This window comes from Pelodiscus sinensis, chromosome 2 (assembly GCF_049634645.1).
Source record: "Pelodiscus sinensis isolate JC-2024 chromosome 2, ASM4963464v1, whole genome shotgun sequence".
Taxonomy (NCBI): Eukaryota; Metazoa; Chordata; order Testudines; family Trionychidae; genus Pelodiscus; species Pelodiscus sinensis.
Genome location: NC_134712.1, coordinates 149,433 through 171,972, shown reverse-complemented (window position 1 = coordinate 171,972; position 22,540 = coordinate 149,433). Strand labels below are relative to the sequence as shown.

Below are 22,540 nucleotides of genomic sequence, written 5' to 3'. Positions count from 1 at the left end.
TGAACCTCCCTTGCTGCAGTTTAAGCCCATTGCTGCTTGTTCTATCCTCAGAAGCCCAGGAGAATGATTTTTCCTCCTCCTCATGACACCCTTTTAGATACTTGAAAACCGCTATCATGGCCCCTCCCAGTCTTCTCTTGGGGAGAGGGGTGGGAATACCTCAGTGGTTTGAGCATTGGCCTGCTAACCCAGGGCTGTGAGTTCAACCCTTGAGGGGGCCACTTATGGATCTGGGGCAAATCTGTCAGGGATGGTACTTGGTCCTGCCATGAGGGCAGGGGACTGGACTCAATGACCTCTCGAGGTCCCTTCCAGTTCTATGAGATATTCTTTCAGTCTTCTGAAGTGGGATCAGAGAAGAGAGGTTCAGACCTCTCAGATCCATTTCAGAATACCAAAACAAACTACACCGTCTCCTTAAAGAACTACTCAGGACCAAATCCACAGAGAAACACCTTCCGAACCCTGACCAGGACTTTTCTATCTGCTTCCCAAAATGCATATACCTGGACACCCCGGACGTCCCATCATTTCAGGTATTGGCACGCTCACTACTGGATTATCCAGCTATGTAGACTCTCTTCTCAAACCCTATGCAACCAACACTCCTAGCTATCTCCGAGATACTATGGACTTCCTGGGAAAGCTACAAAACATCGATAACCTCCCTGATAACACCATCCTTGCCACCATGGATGTAGAAACTCTACACTAATATTCCACATGAAGATGGATTACAAGCAATTAGAAACACTATCCCAGAGGGACGAGGAGTCCTGTAGCACCTTATAGACTAACAGATGTATAGGAACTTACATAGGCAAAGACCAACTTCACCAGATGCATGTAGCGGAAATATCCAGAGGCAGGTATAAATATGCAGGCCAGAATCAAGCTGGAGATGACGAGGTGGATCCAATCAGGGAGGATGAGGCCCACTTCTAGCAGCTGATGTGGAGGTGTGAACACCAAGAGAGAAGCTGCTTTTGCAGTTAGCCAGCCATTCACAGTCTCTCTCTAATCCTGAGCTGATAGTGTCAAACTTGCAGATGAATTGGAGCTCAGCAGTTGCTCTTTGAAGTGTGGTCTTGAAGTTTTTTTGCTGCAGGATGGCTACCTTTAAATCTGCTGTTGTGTGTCCAGGGAGATTGAAGTGTTCTATTGCCATTCCTAATATCTGATGTGTCCATTTATTCCAGAGGGTACCACAGCCAATCTAGTAGCAGACCTATGGAACTTTGTTCTCACCCACAATTATTTCCAATTTGGGGACAACTTTTACATCCAGATCAACGGCACAGCCACGGGTAGCTGCATGGCCCCACAGTACGCTAACATCTTTATGGCTCACCGTGGTGACGCAGTCGGGGTTCCCTCGTTCCTGCACCCCTGTAGCAGCACGAACAGACTCCGCCAACCGACAGAATAGAGGGGGTTTATTGCTTCTCCATGATACAGAACAGCACAGATGTGATGGGTTTACAAGAGTCTGGGCCAGGATACATTAGACCCCTTGAGATGGGGTCCCTAGGCCCCTGGATTCCAGCCCCTCCTTAGACTGGTTCCTCCATGATTCCAGCGCAAGACTGCCTCCCCCCCCAGCACACACTTCCTGTGTCCTGTCTCTTCCCTTAACAAGTAGAACCAGTTTGGCCACTGTCCTGAGGCCTCTCTTGCTGGGCCACTGGGGGTCCTATACAGCCCACTGCCCAAGCACAGCAACCAGCAAGGTACTGACACTGCAGCACCACATGTGGGCGAGTCAGTGGGAATCACAGCACAGGGGGACCCCAGGGTACAGAGCAGACTGCACCCCCACTACGCCACACTGACTTAGAACAGTGTTTCCTCAGATCCTGTCCCCTTTTACCCCTCCTTTACTTATGCTACATCGATGACATCTTTATGATCTGGACCCATGACCAAGAAACACTGGACGCATTCCACAGAGACTTTAACAACCTATATCCCACCATCAATCTCAGCCTGGACCATTCTACACGAGAGATCCATTTCCTGGGCACCACAGTACAAATCACTAATGGAAAATTAAATACCCCTTTCGACAGAAAACCCACTGACTGCGACACTTACCTACATGCCTCCAGCTTCCATCCAGGACACACCATATGATCCTTCGTCTATAGCCAAGCCCTTAGGTACAACCGCATCTGCTCTAATCCCACTGACAGACCAAAAACTTCAAGATCTCTACTCAGCATTTGTAAATCTCAATTACCCACCAGGGGGAAATAAAAAAAACAAATTGAAAAAGCCAGACGAATACCCAGAAACCATCTACTTCAAGACAGGCCCAAGAAAACCAACAATAGAACACCACTTGTCATCACCTACAGCCCCCAACTTAAACCCCTCCAACACATTATCAGTAACCTACAACCTATACTGGAACAAGAAACTACACTCAGAGAGGCTCTGGGGGACAGACCCATAGTCTCCTATAGACAACCACCTAACCTCAGGATGATTCTTACCAACCACCACAGGACACACCACACTAATACCAACCCTGGAACTTTCCCTTTCAACAAGCCCCATCGCCAACTTTGTCACCAGAGTAAATATGCGGACACCATCACTGGACCTAACCAAATCAGTTGTATGATCAAGAACACATATTCCTGTTCATCCAGAAATATAATTTATGCCATCATGTGCCAACAGTGTCCTTCTGCTATGTATATTGGACAAACACTTGTCTCAGACACTTCTCCAAAGAATTAATGCCCACAAATCAGAGGACCGATACCTTCACAAAGATAAACCAGTTTCTTTTCATTTCAACCAACCTGAGCACAGTCTTAACGACCTTACTACATGTATCTTACTTCAAAGAGACTTTAACACCAGACTACAAAGGGAAACCTCAGAACTGTCATTCATGCTTAAATTTGACACTTTACAAATGAGCCTTAACAAAGATGCTAATTACCTTAACCATTACAAAGATAGCTTCCCCAATTATCACCCCTAGTATCTCAGATACTAGCGGTGGTCCTCACCACCCTTCTGTTCCAAATCGGATTTGCCAGTTTTATAATGTGTTCACTTTTCTTCATTATATTCCTTTCGTATATATGGTCATGCCAATTCTCTTCCAGAATTTGATCTGAGGAAGTGGGTCTGGCCCACTCATAAACCTAATAAACCATCTTGTTAGTCTTTAAAGTGCTGCATAGTCCTGTCTTTTGTTTTATCTGCATGTTTTGTTAGTCTTTAAGGTGCTGCAAGACTATTGGTTGTTTTTTAAGTTTTTCCAGTTACAGACTAACTCGGCTGCCCCTCGAAGCTTGGGAGAGGGACTAGTTAGAAGACCAGGAGAAGCAGCAATTCGGACGCTTGCTTTGTTCGAGGCTACCAAAATAGAGAACTCTATAATAATGGGGGATTTTAATTACCCCCATATTGACTGGATACATGTCACCTCAGGAAGAGAAGCGGAGATAAAATTTCTCAATGGCTTAAATGACTGCTTCTTGGAGCAGCTAGTGCAGGAACCCACAAGGAGAGAGGCAATTCTCGATTTAGTCCTGAGTGGAGTGCAGGATCAGATCCAGGATATAACCGTTACAGGACCGCTTGGGAATAGTGACCATAATATAATAACATTCAACATTCCTGTGGTGGGAAGAACACCTCAGCAGTCCAGCACCCTGGCATTTAATTTCAAAAAGGGGAATTACACAAAAATGAGGAGGTTTGTTAAACAGAAATTAAAAGGCACAGTGACTAGAGCCAAATCCCTGAAAGCTGCATGGAAACTTTTTAAAGACACCATAATAGAGGCCCAACTTAAATGTATACCCCAAATTAAAAAACATAGCAAGAGACCTAAAAAAGAGTCACCGTGGCTTAACCACCATGTAAAAGAAGCAGTGAGGGACAAAAAGGTATCTTTTAAGAAGTGGAAGTCCAATCCTAGTGAGATAAATAGAAAGGAACATAAACACTGTCAAATCAAGTGTAAAAATGCAATAAGAAAAGCAAAAAAAGATTTTGAGGAACAGCTAGCCAAAGACTCAAAAAGAAATAACAAAATGTTTTTTAAGGACATTAGAAGCAGGAAGCCTGCTAAAAAGCCTGCGGGTCCCCTAGATGATTGAGCTATAAAAGGAGCAATCAAGGACGATAAAGCCATTGCGGAGAAACTAAATGATTTCTTTGCTTCAGTCTTCACGGCTGAGGATGTTGGGGAGATTCCTGAATCTGCACCGTCCTTTGTGGGTGATGAATCTGAGGAACTGTCCCGGATTGAAGTGTCATTAGAGGAGGTTTTGGAACAAATAGAAAAACTTAATGTTAACAAATCTCCGGGACCGGATGGCGTTCATCCAAGGGTTCTAAAAGAACTTAAATGGGAAATTGCTGAGCTGTTATCTGTGGTTTGTAGCCTATCCTTTAAATCGGCTTCCGTACCTAATGACTGGAAGGTAGCCAACGTGACACCAATATTTAAAAAGGGCTCTAGAGGCGATCCTGGCAATTACAGACCGGTAAGTCTAACTTCAGTACCGGACAAATTAGTCGAAACAATAGTAAAGAATAAAATTGTGAAGCATGTAGAAGAACATAATTTGTTGGACAAAAGTCAACATGGTTTCTGTAAAGGGAAATCCTGTCTTACTAATCTATTAGAGTTCTTTGAAGGGGTTAAACATGCGGACAAGGGGGATCCAGTAGATATAGTATACTTGGATTTTCAGAAAGCCTTTGACAAGGTCCCTCACCAAAGGCTCTTGGGTATATTACAAGGCCATGGGATAAGAGGGAAGGTCCTTTCTTGGATTGAGAACTGGCTAAAAGACAGGAAACAAAGGGTAGGAATAAATGGTAAATTTTCAGATTGGAGAGGGGTAACTAGTGGTGTCCCCCAAGGGTCAGTCCTGGGACCAATCCTTTTCAACTTATTCATAAATGATCTGGAGAAAGGGGTAAGCAGTGAGGTAGTAAAGTTTGCAGATGATACCAAACTGTTTAGGATAGTCAAGACAGAAGCAGACTGTGAGGGACTCCAAGAAGATCTCACCAAACTGAGTGATTGGGCAACAAAATGGCAAATGAAATTTAATGTGGATAAGTGTAAAGTAATTCACATCGGGAAAAATAACCCCAACTATACGTACAGTATGATGGGGGCTAATTTGGCTACGACAAATCAGGAAAGATCTTGGAGTTATTGTGGACAGTTCTCTGAAAACTTCCACACAGTGTGCAGCGGCGGTCAAAAAGGCAAATAGGATGCTAGGAATTATTAGGAAAGGGATAGAAAATAAGACCCAGAACATCTTACTGCCCCTGTATAAAACTATGGTACGTCCATATCTTGAATACTGTGTACAGATGTGGTCTCCTCACCTCAAAAAAGATATTTTGGCCTTGGAAAGGGTTCAGAAAAGGGCAACTAAAATGATTAGGGGTTTGGAATGGGTCCCATATGAGGAGAGGTTAAAGCGACTGGGACTTTTCAGTTTAGAAAAGAGGAGACTGAGGGGGGATATGATAGAGGTCTATAAAAGCATGAGTGGAGTGGAGAGGGCTGATAAAGAAAAGTTATTTATTAGTTCCCATAATAGAGGAACTAGAGGACACCAAATGAAATTAATGGGTAGCAGGTTTAAAACTAATAAAAGGAAGTTCTTCTTCACACAGCGTGTTGTCAACCTGTGGAACTCCTTGCCAGAGGAGGCTGTGAAGGCTAGGACTATAATAGAGTTTAAAGAGAAGCTGGATAAACTCATGGAGGTTAGGTCCATAAAAGGCTATTAGCCAGGGGATAAAATGGTGTCCTTGGCCTCTGTTTGTCAGAGGCTGGACAGGGATGGCAGGAGACAAATCGCTTGATCATTGTCTTCGGTCCACCCTCTCTGGGGCACCTGGTGCTGGCCAATGTCGGAAGACAGGATACTGGGCTAGATGGACCTTTGGTCTGACCCAGTATGGCCGTTCTTATGTTCCAGCTCATACCAATGAGCTGGACCGGAGGGGCATTACGGCTGCTGCACCTCGTCCCATCACAGAGGGAAGCAGGAGACACAGGGCACATGCCCAGCCCCAAAAGGCACTCCACTCCCCAGACTTATCTTGCTGGCTCCCCTACAGCGGGATTCACAACCATATACTTTTACAAGCACGGAGGGACACATGAGAGTGGCACCTGGAGTGACTGGCAGGCAGATACTGAGCTAGTGGGGAGTTAATATCAACTGGACACGAGTCAGCAGCAGGGCTCCTTGCAGGAGGTCTCCATCCAGGCTGATCAGCCAGGACTCCTGCTCTGTTAAAGCAATGTACCGTTTGCAGGGGAGTCGCAACTCACCCTTCCCCAGATCCTTGCAGCAACTCAAGCTGCCTTCTTATCCCCAAGTGCTGGAGAAGGCCAGTGGTTCCACCGACACCCAACAGCCCCACTCACTCCCTGCCCCCACCCCCAAGAGCAGCTGCTGGACCAGCACAAGCATGTAAATGATGCCCAGAAAAGCACCTGTGTCAAAAATGGGGAACAGATTTACCACATTCCCGTTCCCCAAATCCCTCACCCCACTCTACCATGCCTGGTAAATCCTCTCCTATGCAGACATTCTATCCCCCTCTTTTGCTAGCTGTGGCGTAGTGGGGGGCTGTCTGCTCTGTAACCTGGGGTCCCCCTGCGCTGTGATGTGAGATTCCCACTGACTCACCCACATGTGTCTTAACCCGGACACCTAGGCTCAGCCTGAGGAGATAACAGGGGATTCTCAGGGGAGAGACAGAGGCGGGTTTCAGGGGAAGGGGCAATTACTGGCTGGGAAACATGGAAGCAGCAGCCTTAGCTGAGGGTCTAGTGATGACCATGGACCCCCTAATCCAAGGGGACTGAGGCATCCTGACTCCTGAAACCATATCACATCTAAGCTGTGCTGTACGCTGGAGGAGCAATCAACCCTCCCTCTTCTATTGGCTGGCGGAGTCTCATCTTGCTGCAGACAGGGTGCAGGATCGGGGCTGCCACACTGGCTCTAACCCACACGCGATGGGACCTCCATGCAGCAGCCCCCAATTCTACGGCCTCCTCGAGTGCAACCCTGAGCTCAGCTAAACAGCTTCCAAATGAGTCCCTGCCCTTGCGCCCGAACAAAGCCCTTCTCCTGCACCGCCCTGCAGGAACTCGGCCCCGGGCTCCCCGAGGCAAGCTGCCGTGAGAGGCCCACAGCCACCCGACAGGACACTCACGTGGGGAGGGCCTTGAGCAGATTCTCACGCAGCTCCAGAGTCACCAGATTGGCCAAACTGCAAGAGAAATGGGAGAGGAAGCCAGAGTCACTGGGGGCGGGGGCAGGACCCTTTGTGGACAAGCAGAAGCTCATACACCGGCCTAAGGGGAGCCCTTCGCACACCCGGCGAACATCGGTAGTGGGTTAAAATTCCAGTCCCTCAAATTCTCAGAGCCAATGGAGACTATCAGGGCCCCATGGAGGCTGCTGCTACCACTCCGGGGACAGGAGAGGGAGCAGCTGCATCCAAGAGGTCAAACCCCATGTGCAAGGGGATGCCCTGCCCCTCGGAGGCACCGGGATCTGCCGAAGCGCCCAGCAGGCTAGGCATCTCCCTGAACTGACTGAAGCTCCTTGCAGGGAGCGAGGTGCACTAGAGAGGGGAGACTCAGGAGGCCGGGTTCAATTCCCGCCTCCAGCACAGACTCCCTGTGGGCAAGTCCTTTCTCCTGTTGTGCCGCAGGTGCCTGACTGCTGCTGGGCTGGGGAGGAGTAACTGCGTCACACAAGGAGTCCAGAGAAACAGCCCCCTCCTCACTCCAGAGTGCCCGCCCCTCGCCGCACAAGTGCACTCACTTCCCGATATCACTGGGGAGGCTCTGCAGGGACACATCATTCAGGGCCAGGTGGCCCAGGCTCCGCAGCTGGGTGAAGCCCTCAGGAAGCCTGCAGAGGAAACAGCCTCGTTGGACTAGAGGAGACCTCCGAGGTCATTTAGCCCAGTCCCCAGCACTCACGGTACCAACTCGAGCCTTCGACTGGTTGCTCCTGCAGACTCTCCCAGTCCATGGCAATCTCCAGCAGGAAGCAGCACTCCACAGCCAGCAGCGTGTGTTCGGCTGTCTCCCCCCATTGCTCCCTCTTGCCACTGCTCCTGCTGGCTATGCAGAGCCGGCAAGGAGCCCTGACAGCAGGACCCCCCTGCACCGCAGCCCCATAGGGCAGGGAGAGAGAGGCCAGCCTGACTGGGTGTAAGGGACTGTCTGCACTTCCTGAAGGCAGTACCCTCTCCTGCGCAGCCAGCTCCCACAGGCGGTCTCATGTGCACCCTGCCCCTGGCCCCACTCCCATCTCTGCACAGCCAGGGACAGGAGGACTGGGAGCTGCTGTGCTCTGAGTGGTGAATGCCAGAGGCAGGGCAGGGTTTCTGAGACTGCCCCAGCAGCCAGCTCACTCTTGCACACAGAGCCTGGGGAACACTCTCCTTTCACACACACCTGCTGCCACTCGCGGAGTTACAGGCGTTCTCTGGAGCATTACTCTGCCAAAGGGGCTTTTAGCATGGTGACTGATCGGCGCATTTCATGTTTTATTTCTCGTACGCTTTAAAGTAATGTCTAAAATGCCTGCCCTGTCCTGGCCAGTGATTATCCACAGGGAAACTTTTCATAAATATAGAATATATCTGGGGGGCGGTTTCTACGGGTGGCGCCCTTTGGCCAGGAATGGGGAACTGCGGCCAATAAGCTGATTGGGGTGTCAACAGAGGCAGGAGTTTACAGAACTAGGTGCCCACCCTCCCTGGACACATAGGCCCCTTCCGAGAGCAGTGTGGGGTCTGGGCACGCAGGAAGCCTGCCTTAGCTCTGCTTTGCCAATTGGGAGCTGCTCGTAGTAAGCGCTGGCCAGCAGGCAGCAGCACCCCAGCCTCCAGCCCCCTCCCCATTCTGTCCCAGCCCAGAGCCAGCATGCTACAACCCCTCCCACTGCTTCCAGTGTCTGTGTACCTCCTCTGCCCCCCAACTCTCTGCCTAGCACAGAGCTCCCTCCTGCACCCAAACTGCCTCCCAGAGCTTGCAGCCCTCCCCCTCCTGCACCCAGACCCCTCAGCTCCATCCCAGAGCCCCATGCTCTTCTGAATCCCAACCCCTTGCCCTACCCTGATCAAAGTGAGTAAGGGCAGCAGAGAGTGAACGATGGAGAGAGGGGGATGGAGTGAGCAGGACAGGGTTTTGCGGAAGAGGCGCAGCCTCAGGGACTCCCGGGTTACTTTTCCATCCAAAAAGTGATCTTGGGTAAAAAGACTAGAGACCACCCCTGAGAGGAAGTGTCAAAGCAGCACCATGACTGTTCTCTTGTCCCCGCCCCCTACCCCCTAGAAAGCTAACCACTGCCCCCGCAAACCTGGACATAGGGAGAGGAACTCACTCTGGCTCTGCCCAGTCCAAAGAAGTGACAATACCTACCACCAGATGCATTGTGGGGGAGTCAGACACTGGAAGCAGTTCTGGTGCTGTCTGGCAAACTGTGCTCATGTCCCAGCACCACAAGGAGGCAGCAGAGCGCCAATTCTGATTTCAAGGGGCACAGTCTGCAGAGGCCTTGCACCCACAAAGTGGGCACCTTACACTCTGCAGCAGAGGGGAGAGGAGTCCCAAAAGGACACAGGAGTAAGGGCTACGAAGGGGAAAGTCTCTCTCCATAAGCTTCTGAATCAGGGTTGGCAGGGCAGAATGCTAGGGGCATGTGGGTGGAACCCTGGGGTTGGATTACCTTACCGGGCCAGGGCTGAGCTGCTGCAACTCTGGAGGGACTGGACTCGGCTCACGGCCTCCCCTCCTATGAGTGCCGCAGAAGGAGGGAGGCCGCCACCAGCCCTTCCTGCAGCAGACACGGGCCCCGCAGGGCCTGCCCCAGGATCAGGGCCAGGGAAAGGAAGCTGGCCAGATGGGCACTGGACCCCAATTGGGGGCTTGTTGGCCAGGCTTCATTTTAAATAAAGTAAAATATTCTGTCCAGCATTGTCTTTATTTATGGCAGGGTAGGGAACCTCTTTTGGGTCAGGGGCCACTGACCCACAGAAAAATCAGTCAGAGGCCACTTGAGTGAGAAGCAGAAAGACCCTCCAAAACCCAACTGAGACACCTCACGCCCCTGGTGCTCCAGTCCTATGGTGGGGGGGAAGGACTGAGGTTCACGGCCTCAGGCCAGATTAACTCTTCTGGGGTTCCAGGGCTAGTGGATTTTGTGGGCCTCCCTCGGTGAGGCCAAAAATGAGGGGTTAAGTGTGCAGTGAATGGCCTAGGGATGGGGGTGCGATTCTGGAAGGAAATGGGTGTCCGTGCATGCCTAAGACTGGGAGGGCAGCTACCAGAGACAGTTTGGTTTCTTTTTCTCCAAGCTCTCTTGTAGTCAAGGGCTTGAGGAGACCCCTCTAGAAGAAGACCAAGTGCTTTCTTCCTTGGTTCAAGAGAGAGATCTTGTTTGACTTGGTGGCGGCGGCTTCCTCCCAGAGCCAGGGAATCTGTGGTCTTGGGGAGCTTTTAAGCAGAAGACTATGGAGTTAAGATATTTATTAAGGTCTCTTGCACTCAGGCTGTGTCTACATTGGCACCCTTTTCTGGAAAAGGGATGCTAATGAGACACTTCGGAATTGCAAATGCCGCGGGGGATTTAAATATCCCCTGCGGCATTTGCATGAACATGGCTGCCGCTTTTTTCCGGCTCAGGGTTTTGCCGGAGAAAAGCGCCAGTCTAGACGGGATCTTGCGGAAAATAAACCCTTTTCTGGAAGATCCCCTATTCCTACTTGAAAGGAATTTTATTTTCCGCAAGATCCCGTCTAGACTGGCGCTTTTCTCCGGCAAAACCCTGAGCCGGAAAAAAGCGGCAGCCATGTTCATGCAAATGCCGCAGGGGATATTTAAATCCCCCACCGCATTTGCAATTCCGAAGTGTCTCATTAGCATCCCTTTTCCGGAAAAGGGTGCCAAGGTAGACACAGCCTCAGAGTGCCAGAGTGGGGAACAGCCCTGCCAGTTGCTGCCCCCGTTCTGGACAGACCCTGAGACTACGAGCTCAGCTCCAGGCACTGCACTAGCAGAGATACTGACCAAAGGAAGGGAGCTCAGAGCAGCCCCACAGAAAGGTTCTGGGTTACCAGAGGGAAGTACCTAGAGGTCTGACTTTTCGCAAGACCTGCAGTGCCACAGCCATTCCAGGCAAAGCTCTCCAACCAGTTCCTAGAGACCAGTGACCACAACCCAAACACCAGCAGTACCACTGAGCAGCTGCAGTCTCAATGGAGAGGAAAGGACTGCAGGGCTTTTGAAGAATCTCCCCAGTGCTATTGGAGCCAGGGTGCCAGGAGAGCAAATGACTCTGGGGACTCTCAGGCTTTGCCTCGATTTTATTTCTAGGGAAGGTCAAACAAGCTGCTGGGCTAGGTAGTGCGTTTCTCCCTTCCTCACCCCATGCACTGCGTTGAGCCAAGAGGGGACTGCTCGCCCCTCCCTACCTGGAAAGCGGATTCCCACTGAAGTCAGCAATCTCCAGGGATTTGCAGAATTTGATGCTTTCAGGGATTTCCGGAATGTCTGAAGCAAAGGGAAAAAAGGCCCCGGTAAGGGTCAGTCACATGGAGATAAACAGCAAAGGCCCATCGCCTGAATTTGCAGATCTGAAGGCCACAAGGGTTGTGACCACCTAGGCCGACCTCCACCATAGCTCGAGCCACAGAACTGCCTTCCCCCGAATAGTCTCTAGAATAGATCTCTGCACAAACATCCAGTCTTAGTGATGGAGCCTCCACCAGGACCTTGGCCAATTGTTCAGGCGGTAAGTACCAACACCATTAACCCTGTGTGCCATACTCTCCATTTGAATTGGTGGGGACAAGGCTACCCCAGAAAGAGGGCCACCCAGTGGAAGTAGGGATGAAAGAGTAGTCGATTAACAGAGAAGCAAAAGCTTATAGGTTAATGCTACAGACTACACGCATTTACTCTCCCTGCTAGTAAATGTTTTAGCAGGCTAGCGACCAGCCCGGCTCAGTCCTGGCTTGCAACGGGTCCAGGACCTACCTTTGTTGTGGCTCTGCATATAATGTGTATTAGTTGGTGGGTGGGCAGGCAGCCTGGCTCATGCTGGGTCCAGGACCTACCCCCATTTCAGCTCTTCATTTCAAGTGTAATAAGAGCCAGACAGGCAGGTAGCCCAGCTCAGTTCCGGCTCATGCTGAATTCGAGAGCTTAGATCCCCCCCCCCCTCCCCTCCCCAGACAGGGACTGCTGCCACCATGCACTGAAACCGATAACATTTAATGAGGTTATTCAACTATTCAATTAACATTCCTAGTGGGCGGATGGAAACATGGAGACTTCCCTCTAGCGGGCTCTTGAAGGGCACACCCCCCTTGGGGTCCTGGTGCACTGGGTAGGGCACGGGCTCCCTGGCCAGTCTGCCTTACCATTGCGAGAGATGTCTAGCTCTACCAGCTGCATGAAGTTGGCCACCTCAGGGGGAAGTCTCTGAATCTCATTGTCACTCAGGCCCAGCTTGCGCAGGTTCAGGAGCCGGAAGAAAGGCTGTAAGGAGAAAGCAGAGCCATGTCAGCAACAGCGCCAGAGGGGAGCTCCTCCCCCTACTTATCTAGCTCCTCCCCCTACTTCCTTCTGCCCAGGCCCCTCCATGCAGACAGGCCACTGCTCAAAACTCCAGCTGCCACACTGGTGACTAGCAAGGGGAGAGCTGGTATCACCAGCACAAGCCGTGACCTGCTGCTTAAGATTCACTGGTGCTAGGGATGTGAAAGGTTAACCAGCGCTTACCGGTCCAGTTAACTGGAGGAGTCTGGGTCCCAGGGGCCCTTCATACCAAAGGGCACCTGTTCACACCATGTGGCCCTGTCTCGCAGTAGCTGGAACCCGCCCCTGGCCTTCAGAGGGCTCAGATAGTGATCCTGCTCAGCTGGAATGAGGTGCGGGCAGGTGCCTTTGGACCCAGACCCCTCCCAGAGGCGGGAGAAATGTATAAAAGAGGGTGTAGGGCCCAGAGACATGGGACCACCCTGGGAGGGGGAAGGTGTATGAAATGGAGCCAGAGACTGATGAAGGGCTGAGTCTTGCTTGGCTCTGCATGGCTACCAAAGCAATAAGCTACAGCACCAAAGGCTCTAGGAGGAGCTACTGTAAGCACCAGGGCTAAGGGCGCAGACTTTTCCATTCTAACCTCTCCCTTCAGGCAATGGCCCAACCATGTGGGAGCCAAGCAAGAGACCAAGCGCCCCAACACAGTCCCTTTGACTAGGGCCATGAAGGGGCTTGCTGAGGCGATCTGCCATTCAGGGACCCCCTGAGACTGTTCGGGGGTATGGCCAGCTGGAAGCTGAACAAGGCTAGCAGGTAAGAGGCAGGGTAGGACAAGTTCTTTGCTAGGAACGTGCATGTGCACTGACAAAGGCAAGGCTCTCCTAGCTTGGACAGCTCACTGCAACAAGGCACTACCGAGGCAAAGACATGAACTGGGCTCTTACTAGGCACAACCAGCCAGGCAAGAGAACTTGCCGGCCAGAAGCCGAGTCCATCACTGCCCAGAGGGGGTTTCAGCCCTGGTAGTAGTCGTGGTCATGGTCAGAAACTGAATTCTGGACTGCAGCAAATTGTTTGTGTTCCTGAATCTCTGCAGAAATAAACTTAACCAACAAATGGTCTGGTAGCACTTTATAGACTAACAAAACATGGAGATGGTACCAAACTCCCAAGGCCCTTCCTCTGTTTCCACAGACTACTTGCAGAGTACGCTGCTCACCAGGACAAAGGACGACACTTGGGCCCCTGGTGGGTTCTCAAAACAGCCTCCATGGAAAGGCAGAGACTTGTGTGTACAGAGCTCAGCACAAAGTGGGCCTAAGTCACAGAACACTAGGACTGGAAGGGACCTTGAGAGGTCAGAGTCCAGTCCCCTGCCCTCATGGCAGGACTCCGCACCATGTAGACCATCCCTGATAGACATTTATCTAACCTACTCTTCAGTATCTCCAGAGACGGGGATTCCACAACCTCCCTGGGCAATTTATTCCAGTGTTTGACCACCCTGACAGTTAGGAACTTTTTCCTAATGTCCAACCTGAACCTCCCTTGCTGCAGTTTAAGCCCATTGCTTCTTGTTCTATCCTCAGAGGCCAAGATGAACAAGTTTTCTCCCTCCTCCTTGTGACACCCTTTTAGATACCTGAAAACGGCTCTCATGTCCCCCCTCAATCTTCTCTTTTCTAAACTAAACAAGCCCAGTTCTTTCAGTCTTCCTTCACAGGTTATGTTCTCTAGACCTTTTCTTGTTGCTCTTCTCTGGACCCTCCACATTTCAAGAAAGATGTGGAGAAATTGGAGTGCCCAGAACTGGACACCATACTCCAACTGAGGCCTAATCAGCACATAGTAGAGCGGAAGAATGACTTCTTGTGTCTTGATCACAATACTCCTGTTAAAGCAAAATGCAGGACAATGTAGCACTTTAAAGACTAACAAGATGGTTTATTAGATGATGAGCTTTCGTGGGCCAGACCCACTTCCTCAGATCAAATAATGGAAGAAAACAGTCACAACCATATATACCAAAAGATACAATTTAAAAAAAAAGAACACACATGAAAAGGACAAATCACATTGCAGAACAGAAGGGGGATGTGGGGGGGGGGGGGGGGAGGTGAATGCCAGTGAGTTAATGATATTAGAGGTGGGGAAGGGGAAATGTCTGAGTTAATAGTATTAGAGGTGATAATTGGGAAAGCTATCTTTGTAATGTGTAAGATAGTTGGGGTCTTTGTTAAGTCCGGTGCGGAGGGTGTCGAATTTTAGCATGAATGCCAGTTCAGAGGATTCCCTTTCAAGTGCAGTTGAAAGGGAATCCTCTGAACTGGCATTCATGCTAAAATTCGACACCCTCCGCACCGGACTTAACAAAGACCCCAACTATCTTACACATTACAAAGATAGCTTCCCCAATTATCACCTCTAATACTATTAACTCTGACATTTCCCCTTCCCCACCTCTAATATCATTAACTCACTGGCATTCACCTTCTTTCCCCCCCCCCCCCCACATCCCCCTTCTGTTCTGTAATGTGATTTGTCCTTTTCATGTGTGTTCTTTTTTTTAAATTGTATCCTTTGGTATATATGGTTGTCACTGTTTTCTTCCATTATTTGATCTGAGGAAGTGGGTCTGGCCCACGAAAGCTCATCATCTAATAAACCATCTTGTTAGTCTTTAAAGTGCTACATTGTCCTGCATTTTGCTTCAGCTACCCCAGACTAACACGGCTACATCTCTACCACTACTCCTGTTAATGCATCCTAGAATCATGCTTGCTTTTTTTTGCAACAGCGTCACACTGTTGACTCATATTTAGCTTGTGATCCACTCTGACCCCTAGATCCCTTTCTGCCGTACTCCTTCCTAGACAGTCGCTTCCTATTTTGTTTGTGTGAAACTGATTGTTCCTTCCTAAGTGGAGCACTTTGCATTTGTCCTTATTAAACTTCAACCTGTTTACCTCAGACCATTTCTCCAATTTCTCCAGACCATTTTGAATTATGACCCTATCCTCCAAAGTAGTTGCAACCCTTCCCAGCTTGGTATCATCTGCAAACTTAATAAGCGTACTCTCTATGCCAATACCTGACTGGGCCCTCTGGCTCTACTGCAATACAAATAAAAACCACTCCTACGCTACAGCCATCTGCCTAGGAGTCTTCGGTAGCCTCTCTCGCTCAGGGTCACACAGGAAGTTTGTGGTAGAGCTGAGAGCAAACTTACATTTCAATCAAATTACAGAACCACACACGGAACTGGCTTCTAACCCATGGAGTTCTCACGTCTGTCAATAAGCCACAGGCAGGTAGGCAGACACAGCAAGTACACGAGACCTTTATAACAGACCAGAAAACAGAGCTAGAGGCTGAGTGACTTAGCTAGACAGCTACACATGGACCAGAGTCAGTCCCCTGGTTTGACTCTTCTTTACTATGCGACTGCCCCCCCCGAATGAGTCATTCATCTGAATGGACCATACTGAGCGCTGACGGGTGACAAAACCAGTTCAGTAAGATACAGGCCGAGCTCAGCACTGCATTATAGAGAACAAGGTCTCCTGACTTCTACAGAGGCCAGACAAGGGGGAGAAAGGTTGTGTGAAAACCACAGAGAAAGTACCTATGCCATAGGTGGAGCTGTCAACCATGCTGGAGAGGTTAACTAAGGATTCCCAGAAGCAGGTTTGAAACATTCCTCCTTCCTAGAGCTACCAGCTCAAGTCAGCTCTTCACAGACAATAGGCCAAGACCTGTGCAGTTAACTGGGTAGGTTTCTCAAACTAGACATTAAAGTAGTCCAACTGCTTACAGATGTGTATTAACAGACTGTGAAGCATTGCTGCTCCTTGGCTAAAGCTGCACAGAATAAGTAAAGTGCTTAGAGATGAAAAGTTCCTCCATGCATTTAGAGCCTTATTGTCTACTATGCTTCCCAATGCCACGATGGGGAGAGCAATATCAGCAGCACACCCATAAGAACGGCCATACTGGTACAGACCAAAGGTCCATTGAGCCCAGAATATTGTCTTCCCGATGCCAGATACCCCAGAGGGACTGAACAGAACAGAGAATCAAGAGATTGCTGTCCTGTCATCCATTCCCAGCTTCTGACAAACAGAGACTAGGGACATCATTCCTATCAATCCTGGCTAATAGGACCCAACCTTCATGAGTTTATCTAGTTCCTTCTTGAACCCTGTTAAAGTCCTGGTCCTCACAATCTCTCTTGGGAAGGGGTTCCACAGGCCAACTGTGCACTGTGTGAAGGAACAGTTCCTTTTGTTTTAAAACAGCTACCTAGTAATTTCATTTGTGACCCCTACTTATTATGTTATGGGAAAAAGTAAATAGCTTTTCCTTATTCACTTTTTCCCACACCAGTCATGATTTTATAGACGTCTATCATATCCTCCTGTCTCCTCTTTTCTAAGCTGAGAAGTCCAAGTCTTTTTAATCTCTCTTCATATGGGACCTGTTCCAAAACCCTAATCAATATTGTTGCCCTTTTCTGAATCTTTTCCAATGCCGATATATCTTTTGTAAGATGAGGCGACCACATCTGTAAGCAGGATTCAAGATGTGGGCGTACTATGGTTTTATATGGAGGCAATAAGATGTTCTCTGTCTTATTCCCTATCCCTTTTTTAATGATTCCTAACATTGTTAGCTTTCCTGCCTGCCATTGCACATGGAGTGGATGTTTTCAGAGAACTATCTACAGTGACTCCAAGATCTCTCTCTCTCTCATGTTGTTCTACCTAAATTAGTCCCCATCATATTGTATTTGTAGTTGGGATTATTTCTTCCAATGTGCATTACTTTACATAAATCAACATTAAATTTCCATTCCCATTTTGTTGCCCAATCACTCAGTTTGGTGAGATCTTTTTGAAGCTCTTCACAGTCTGCTTTGGTCTTAACTATCTTGAGCAGTTTGGGATCATCTGCAAATGTTGCCACTTCACTCTATGAAATGTTGCCTTTCAATCTATTTATAAATGATCTAGAAAATAGCATTGGTCCTAGTATGGATCCTTGGGGGGCCCCACTAGTTACCTCTCTCCACTCAGAAAACTGACCATTTATTCCTACCCTTTGTTTCCTGTCTTTTAACCAGTTCTCAATCCATGAAAGGACCTTCCCTCTTATCCCATGACAACCTACTGTGAATTAGCATATATAACCTGAACACGAGTATAACCCGCACTCGTGTATAAACTGCAGCTTTTCCTGATTGTGTAGAAAAAGTCTTAGAACTCGCCGGTTATACACATCCGCGGGTTATCTATATGCTAATTCACGGTGATTGCAAATACCAGCTGACAGCAGGCGGGGGGAACGGAGAGCACAGATGGCAAGCCACACTTGCCCCCAGGTCCCTCGCAGCCACAACTCACCCTCCTCCAGGCGGGGGAATGGAGAGCACAGCGCAGGCGCGCTGGCCGGCCTGCAGAAAAAAAGCCACACTTGACCCCAGGCCTTGCGCAGCCGCAGCCAGGCACAAACCCCGTGAGTAAAAGTAAACATGAATACCCTGCGGACATGTATACCCCATGGGGGGGGGGGGGTTGTAAAAACGTGTATAACCTGCGGGTTATACACACTAATTTACGGTACTTAAGAGTCTTTAGTGAGGGACCCTGTCAAAGGCTTTCTGGAAATCTAAGTACACTATCTCCCCTGGATCCCTCTTGTCCACGTTTGACAACACCCCACCACCCTAACCCCCAAAGAACTCTAGTTCAGTAGATTAGTAAGGTAGGATTTCCTTTTACAGAAACCATGTTGACTTTTCCCCAACAAATTGGGTTTAAATAGGTGTCTGACAATTCTATTCTCTACTATATTTTCAATTAATTTGCCCGGTACTGACATTAGACTTACCTGTCTGTAATAGCTAGACGGGTTACCGCTACAGCCCTTTTTAAATATTGGCATCACATTAGTCGTCTTCCGGGACCTCTATGGTGGCATTCTCAGAAATGCTTCCAGTTCCACGAGCAGGGCCAAGTAAGCAGGCAGAGCTTCAAAGTCTCAATGCATGGATGAGACGATGGTGCAGGGAGGAGGAGTTAAGATTTATAAGGAACTGGGGAAACTTTTGGGATAGAGGGAGCCTATACAGGAAGGATGGGCTCCACCTAAACCAAAGTGGATCCAGACTGCTGGCTCTTAACATTAAAAAGCTCGCAGAGCAGTTTTTAAACTAAGAGATGGGGGAAAGCTGATTGATGCAGAGGAGCACATGGATCAGACAGATGTCTTAGAGGAGAGTCTATTGATAGAGATTCTCTAGGCTTTAGTCAGGAGGAGGGAATGGAAGAGGATAAAGTATGGGCCAGATCAGACAAAAAACATTCACAAAAAAGAATGACACATCAGAAAAGGGCAGACAAACAGTGACAAGTTTTTAAAGTGCTTCTACACAAATGCTAGAAGTCTAACAAACAAGATGGGTGAACTAGAGTGCCTCATGTTAAAGGAGGATATTGATATAACAGGCATCACAGAAACCTGGTGGTGTGAGGACAATCAATGGGACACAATCATTCCGGGGTACAAAATATATCGGAAGGACAGAACAGGTCGTGCAGATGGGGGAGTGGCACTATATGTGAAACAAAATTTAGAATCAAATAAAGTAAAAATCTTAAATGAATCCACATGTTCCATAGAATTTCTATGGATAGTAATTCCATTCTCTAATAAGAATATAACAGTAAGGATATTTTATCGACCGCCTGACCAACACAGCATTTCATAGTCACTATTACTAAGGGAGATTAGAGAGGCTATCAAAATAAAGAACTCAATAATAGTGGGGGATTTCAACTATCCCCATACTGACTGGGTACATGTCACCTCAGGACGAGATGCAGACAAAATTTCTTGATACTTTAAATGACTGCTTCTTGGAGCAACAGGTACAGGAACCCACAAGGGGAGAGGCAATTCCCGATTTAGTCCTGAGTGGCGTGCAGGATCTGGTCCAAGAGGTAACTATAACAGGACCGCTTGGAAATAGTGACCATAATATAACATTTAACATTCCTGTGGTGGGAAGAACACCTCAACAGCCCAACACTGGGCATTTCATTTCAAAAAGGGGAACTATGCATGGGTATGTCTACACTTGCACCCTAGTTCAAACTAGGGATGCAAATGTAGCATTCGAAATAGTCAATGAAGCGGGGATTTAAATATCCCACGCTTCATTAGCATGATCTCGCCGGCACGTTACTCCAATCAACAGCTGTTCCAAAAGTGAAAGTGCGCAACGGGACGCATTAGTTCGAACCAAGGGGGTCAGTACCTCTAGTGTGAAAACTATAGGTACTGAGGGTACTTTTTTTTTAAGGGGGTACCTAAAAAAAGGTTGAGAAACACTGGTCTAGAGGGTAAAATTGTTAATCTGAAGGTATGTCTACACTACATGGCTCCGTCGATGGAGCCATGTAGATTACCTTTGCAGACATAGGAAAATGAAGCAGCGATTTAAATAATCGCCGCTTCATTTAAATTAAAATGGCTTCTGTTTGTCAGCACAGCGTTGTAGTCTGGACGCTCCACGGTCGACATCAAAGGCATTTGTCGACCTCCCTGTTATGCCTCGTGGGATGAAGTTTACAGCTGATTAGCACAGCGCGGCAGCCATTTTAATTTAAATGAAGCGGTGATTATTTAAATTGCCACTTCATTTTCCTATGTCTGCAAAGGTAATCTACATGGCTCCGTCGACGGAGCCATGTAGTGTAGACATACCCGTAGTCTTGCTGGGTGGAGAAACATCCACAGTGATCGGGTTGTATATGCTTGTGTGACAACAGAAGAAGAGAATGTCTTCCTTACAGAAACAATTGATACATCAACAAATGCATGCACAGCAGAATACTTACAAGAAGCAGCAGCAAAAACTATAACTGTGTCTAGTACGCAGCTTGGTGTAGCCAGACAGGAACCCCCTTGTAACATCCATTTTTGCTTGCCTGGAGCATACAGGGCACACAGAGCAGAAGACCCAGGCTGCTGTGACCGTGAATGGCTAAACAGAGATACGCCAATTGCTGACCAAGAGGCTGCCAAGGAGTGCCCTTGACTCAAACCCATATTGATACGAACACACATCCATCCGCGGGGGGAGGAATCTCTCGCCCAGTAAAAAAATGTCTAGTGCTCACAATTTAGTTCTCTCTCTTGCAAGTGTAAATTAACTTGAAACTTGCTTGTAAGAACTGGCGCCACAAAACGGACCAGTACAATTCGGCATCTTAGATAAGAAAGAGAATACGGGCCCCCAGGGGTATAAAGATAGGTCCAGCAGCGCATTTTCTCTGAGTGTCAATCTACCATCTATCTGCTGGTCGGGTTTGGTGTTTGATCTCCCGAGGTTCCAAGGGGACGCCCACCTCGTATTCGTCTTTCCTAGGAATTGAGAGACCGGCCCTGGCCTGACACGCTGGAGTCGAGAGGCACAGAAAGGGGTAAAAATTGTACCTGGATGTGGTCCTTTGCTTAAGTATATATATACATAGACTTAGAGTTCTTTAAAGATTAAGCTGTCACTTGGTACCATTATTTCTATTTTCTATCTTTACCTTTTTCCTGTGATCATTTTTAAGACTATATATATATATATATATATATATATATATATATATATACACACATACACACACACACACACACACACTAGCATTTAAGAAATAGAGCAATAGCCATTGTAACCATATGCTTTTATAAGTCTTTTAATAAACCTGTAACTGTTTAAGCGTTAAACCTGACTCCTCCAGTTGCTGTAACAGAACCAAGCACAATTTAAAAGAACTTCAGCCGGTCATAAAGGGACAGACATAGGGAGAGCTTGGGCGTTTGGATCTGTGTCACTCCCAGGTGACAAGATCCGTTGGGGCACCTTTTTAGCCTTTCCTAGGCTGCCCGCTGCAAAGGAACTTTGTGTTCTAGCAGCTAAAATCTAAGGTGTAATAAGCTCTTCCTATATAACGGGGCGTCTGTTGGCCTGCTGGCCACCCTCTGCGATGGGACCCCGGTCCTAGCAGTAAAGACACGGACGTTAAACCTTTTCTCGGAAGCATACACACACACACTGCCCTGACGGTTGGCTGACACTTGGTCACAGACAATACTGTAAATGTATCTAAGATGAGAGGACATTTAGAAGAGAATGGTTGCACTGCTCATTTGATGCACCTCCTAACCAAAGTGTTCCAGAAACAAGGGCTAATGTTGAAATTTCAAAATACATCTGTGTAGCCAGACACGAACCCCATCTTGGTTTCCGCCACCCCGGAGAGCAAGAGAAAGGCAGTCAGTCTTTGATGCCCTGGGAACGCAGGTGTGCTGCCTGTCCCTGACTATCATAAACAGAAACTAGACAGTAAATGGGCTAGCTGACGACCCGGGGCCTCCCGCTGCCCTGATAGCTAGTACCAGTAATTGACACGCCTGCACTGTCCCAGAAGAGGAATCTTTCCCATCATATACTAGAAGTGCCCATTGTCTGCATTTTCCTAGGTGTGAATTATGCTTTGCACCCTTTGTGGGAAACTTGGTGTTCAAAGCCATTTTTTCCTAATTGGCCACTTGAGACCAAGAAGCCTACGTGACCCAAGGGGTATAAAGAGGGATTCAGTAGCCTACCCCATTGGAGCTACAATCATCTACACCTGCTGGCAGGTATTGATTGTCTCCCGAGGTCAGTGGGATGCCCAACCTCGCCCTACTTCTTCCCGAGGGATTGAGAGAAAGACGCTGGCCACGCCAAGTCTGGAACGCAGGGGTGAGAATATATATACCTGCTAGGTGTCTATTTTGCATGCATTTAATAAGAGCTCAGAGAACCAAAGGGTTTCATGGTACCTGTAAGTGACTTATTAGTGTAATTTCTGTCCTGTCCTTTGTAGTGGCTGTGTTATCTATAACACAGTAGTAGCATTT

General features: G+C 48.3%; 1 protein-coding gene across 48 annotated transcripts in view; it reads right to left on the bottom strand.

The window, feature by feature from the left end:
• The window catches only part of SCRIB (scribble planar cell polarity protein), a 264,687-nt gene that overhangs the window by 226,249 nt on the left and 15,898 nt on the right, over positions 1–22,540 (bottom strand). For all 48 annotated transcript variants that reach the window (XR_012901145.1, XM_075919892.1, XM_075919859.1 and 45 more), the window contains exons 2-5: positions 12,460–12,577; positions 11,509–11,587; positions 7,848–7,937; positions 7,231–7,287 (exon numbers count right to left, since the gene is read on the bottom strand). Coding sequence is in view for 47 of the 48 variants with exons in the window: in XM_075919892.1 (XP_075776007.1) it covers positions 7,231–7,287; positions 7,848–7,937; positions 11,509–11,587; positions 12,460–12,577 (344 nt within the window). In the remaining variant the exon portion in view is untranslated. The remainder of the gene's footprint in view (positions 1–7,230; positions 7,288–7,847; positions 7,938–11,508; positions 11,588–12,459; positions 12,578–22,540) is intronic.